Source organism: Octopus bimaculoides, chromosome 11 (genome assembly GCF_001194135.2).
Source record: "Octopus bimaculoides isolate UCB-OBI-ISO-001 chromosome 11, ASM119413v2, whole genome shotgun sequence".
NCBI classification, from domain to species: Eukaryota; Metazoa; Mollusca; class Cephalopoda; order Octopoda; family Octopodidae; genus Octopus; species Octopus bimaculoides.
Genome location: NC_068991.1, coordinates 67956786 through 67961625, shown reverse-complemented (window position 1 = coordinate 67961625; position 4840 = coordinate 67956786). Strand labels below are relative to the sequence as shown.

General features: G+C 32.0%; 1 protein-coding gene across 1 annotated transcript in view; it reads right to left on the bottom strand.

The window, feature by feature from the left end:
• Positions 1 to 4793, bottom strand: part of LOC106881657 (probable serine/threonine-protein kinase ndrD) — a 163153-nt gene extending 158360 nt beyond the window's left edge. Inside the window, exon 1 of the mRNA XM_052971921.1 lies at positions 149 to 4793. Within this exon, the coding sequence (XP_052827881.1) occupies positions 149 to 720 (572 nt within the window). The 5' untranslated portion in view covers positions 721 to 4793. The remainder of the gene's footprint in view (positions 1 to 148) is intronic.
• Positions 4794 to 4840: the final 47 nt, after the last annotated feature.

The window sequence follows — 4840 nt, the reverse complement described above, 5'->3', positions numbered from 1 at the left end:
TATATATATATGACATGTTTAAATATTAAGAAACATATATGAAGAAAACAGAATAATTAAGAATTTAAAACATAATACAATGCAAAATAAATATAACCCTTCTTTTTCCTCTTTTTTGTGTTTTTTTTTTTTTTATCATAGAATTTACCTGTTCTTGGCGGCAGCTGCTCTATCCCTTTGGCGTCTATTTTTAAACCAATTTCCAACTTGAGTCGGTGTGAGACCTGTGGCTTGGGCTAATTCTCTCTTCTTAGTTGGATTTGGATACGGGTCTTGTAGGTACCACTCTCGTAAGAGATTACGCGTCCTTTCCTTAAAACAATGCGTCTTTTGCTCTCCGTCCCAAATCGTTCTGGGCAAAGGAAATTTCTTGCGGACCCGATATTTATCCACTGGCCCCAAGGGTCGACCTCGGAGTTTTTCAGCCTCCTGGTAATGTGCTTCGAGCCACATGGCCTGTAACTTCGCATGTGAGTCTTTCGTGAATTGGTTGTTCTCGACAATATGGTACAAGTCCCTGAAGTTACCCGTGTGGTACGCTACAATGGCTCGCGCCCTGAGAATCGACTCGTGTTTATTGAGAGCATCCGAGGCCGCCGGGTTGACTGGAAGGGACCACAAGAAACGTCCCAACCTCTCAATATCACCACTATCCTCCAAAGTTTCACACACCTGTGCCACTTGCTGCGGGGAAAAGTTTAGCATGGGTAAATGGAACATGGCTGTGAAAATGTTGTTGTGTATGTTAATATTTTGTTGACGATTACGTGTAGTTTGGTTTGTATTTTATATCAATTTGTTGTGTTTGTGATACAAGTAATGTTGCATTGGTATACACGTGTATATGTTGATACACATAGGAGATATATTTCCTATACATATGCATAAATATATAATTATATATATATATATATATATATATATTTGTGTGCGTGGTTATATAATTCTGTATGAATGAACGCGAGCACTTTTCTTTAACTTCACATAAAAAACATGTGAAGCTTTGTTTGTATCTTAACATACATTTTGTCACTGTAATATATCACTGTTGTTGTTGTTAATGATGATGATGATGTTGATAATGTTGCGTATGACAGTAGTGATTGCGTTTATATGAGAAGACTACGGTGTCTATATCCAATGTATAATTGCAGTGTATAGATATATATATATATATATATGTATATGCATATATATGTATATACAACGACTGCTGTATGATGTTAAATTAATACTATATATAACTGTTAGCTATAGCATCTCTTTAGCTATCGTAGAAAACTCTAATAAATACGTAGGAGAATAGAAGGCTATCATGAAGTCAGATATATGTGTGTAGTCTATATATGGATGCATAGTAGCTACCATGATTAGAGACGTGTATGTATATTCATAAATATATTTGCATGTATTTGAACACGGGATTGAGTGTGTAGCTTTTTCGCCTGTCTACTTTTTCTTGTTTGTGCGAAAGTGAGAGAGAAAGACGGAGTGAGGGATAAGAGAGAATCACAGAGAGAGAGAGAGAGAGAGTGTGTGTGTGTGTGTGTGTGTGTGTGTCTGAGTGTGTGTGTGAGAGTGAGTGATAAAAGGAAGGTGGGATGACTATATGCTTGTGTCTGTGTATGTGCTTGTATTTCTGTGTGCATATGTGTGCGTATGTATATGTATGTCCGTATGGGTGCGTTGAGTGTTTGCGTATTTGCGTAAATCTGTGAGTGCGTGTGTGCGTGTGTGCGTATGCGTGTTTCAGCGCACCTGCTCCACCTTTTTTTCGACCCTTCTCGCTATGTTTCTTATCCCTTATCCACGAATCAGCGAAACAGGGGCTTGTTAAAGAAGGCTCCGCAATTTCGCTTAAAAATGAGAGCTAAGTCTAACCCCTACAGCACACGTAGATATTTAAATATTGCGTACATACGTACGTGTGTGTCTGCGTGGCTGTGGCTCTGTGTGTGTATGTGTGTGCGTGTGTCTGTCTGTCTGTGTGTGTGTGTGTGTGTGACCTTAAGGACTTACAGTAAGCAAATAGCAAGGTAAACAAATTGAACGGGAGGAAAAAGAAGAAAAATAAAACTGTTCGGTCATGAGAATAAATATGTAAAAACCAAGTAGTTATAAACAGTTTCAATGTTATGGCGTTTTCAGACGTGTTTATCTGTAGTTACTTTTTTCTTCTCTTTTTATCTTTCCTTGATTGGGTGAAAATTAAAGCGTGTCATTAGTTAGAAATCTTTCTAAATGATATTATCCATACCGCAGCCGATAGCATTCCTCATGCAATCATCGTTGTATTGATTTCAAACATATACATTCATATATATGTATGTATATACCTATATATATATATATATGTATATATATGAAACTTGTGTTTCTCTTGATATGGAATCTACCTATAAAAGTATGTACGTATATCCCTACCTAACTAGTATCTACCTGTCGATTTATAAACTGCTTCTAAATATTTGACTAAATCTACCTATCTACCTATCTATCTATCTATCTATCTATCAATATGTTTATATATATAAGTGTATGTAAGAAGATTAGATATATTCAAACTACAACAGATCAACATATAGATTCTACACCTTTACTATATGTTAATTTAACACACACTCTTACTCTAATCATATCTCTATCTATCAATCAATCTATCGATATATTTTTCAACTAGATTTGCTCGTATTCGTTGTCAAATTTACCAATATATCGATATATCTTCTCCCTATATCGTTATCGTTATCAATACCACAATTAATATTTTGAGCAATCATCTTGCAATATTTTCTTTGTTATTTCTCATTTATTATTTTTATTTTTAAAATTTGATGGTTGAAATACATTACGGTTTATCGAAACATAATAAGTAGCATTTGATTTCTGTCTTCTTTTTACAAAACCCTGTTTCCCAAAATATTGATATATATATTTGTATATAAACAAACAACTTCAAATATACAATATTAACCTATTTGTGAATTATATAAGTACACAAATTATTTGTGTGTGTATATGTATGTGTGAGTGTGTGTGTTTATCTTCTACACATATAAAGACATATATGCAACATATATGTAAATGCCGAGCAAGAAACAAATAAAATATATAACTAAGAAATAAATTAAAATATTTTAATGAAATTTTCAGAAACTGAAACTTTCTGAGAAATAACTAAATATTTATTAAAACTTTCCAGCTTTCTGTATATATATAAATGTATATATGTATATATATATATGGGTATTTTAGATAGTAAAAAATATACTACAAAAGTAGTAAGTTAAGTACAAGCATAATTTAACTGGAATTTACTTGGAATAAAATAAAATACGGAAATTGTTTCTCTTGAGACAAGTTATTATCTACAACTAAAATATCATATATGTATTTAAATTACGATAAAGTGCGTCGAAAAAATCACAGCCAAATTAAAGTTTTGAAAATATATTTTCATATATTTTAGGAGTAAAGAAATTTTCGATATTACATGAGACAAGTTATGTGTAATGAAGTTTTAAGTTAAAAGTGCTGATATATATATATATATAAACATATATTGGTACTTCCTGGAATTTTTGTTTACTCATATACTCAGGTATGCTACGAATTTTATACACATATTTTATATGTATTTAAATGTCGCTTATTATTTTGTCAATAATTTGTATGTACGTTCTATCTGATATATGAATATATATATATAGATATTAATCTTTGTGTAGATATAAATTTATTATAACGATTTAAACACACTCTTTCTATATATAAATAAATGCGTGTATTTATGTATTTAGCTGTATCTATGTAATTAGATGTCGATGTATTCTATACACGCATGTATGTGGGTAATTAGGAACGTATGTTTATGTTTTGAGAAGAAAACCTGTGTATAAACGATATATATACATATATATATATGAATGTATATATGTGGTTATATATGCTAATGTATGTATAAGTAGTTTAAAAATATAAATGCATATAGAGGTATGTACCTTCGTTTAACTTATGTGAAATTAAGTGGTATGTATTGTGCAAGAGAGAGAGAGAGAGAAAGAGAAATGTGTGAGAGAGAGAAAGAGATAACTGTGTTGATATGCACATCTGCGTTTAGAAGTATATGGACCGGTGTTCGCTTTGGTATTCTGTGTATGTATGTATGTATGTATGTATGTATGTATGTATGTATGTATGTATGTATGAATGAATGTATGTGTATGTGTATGTATGTACACAACGCGGTTGGTGGTCAGAAGTCAAATATTAGAAACTACAGTGAAAATATATAATATATATATATAATATATATATATATATATAATTTTGAACTTGCTTTCCCGTGTATAAATAAATATATATATATGTATATATCTTTTTTTTTCCTTTTCAATCGACAAGATGTGTGATGGTTTGGAGGTAACAATATTATAGGGGTTTTTTGTTTGTTTTTTGTTTGCCGTTTTGTTTTTTTCTTTGGTTTGTTTTCCAGGGTACTTTAACAGTTATTGGTGGTACGTTCTGACAAATGGAGTAATAATTTCCGGGTTTTTAAACAATTAATGAACAAACTGTGTTATATATTCGTTCGTCGTTCGTTTTACCATCGACCGACCCCTGGTCTCCATCTTCATTGGTCTTGTTATTTAACGTTGCTACTGCTGCTGCTGCTGCTAATGATGATGATGGTGATGACGGCGACGATGAGACAGACGAGGAGGAAGACGAGGTGCACAGAAGGAAAAGGTGAATATTTAGTGGAAAGTAACGACCGTATAGTCTTCCTTATTTTCTTCCTTCCTTTTAATATATATATATATATATATATATATATATA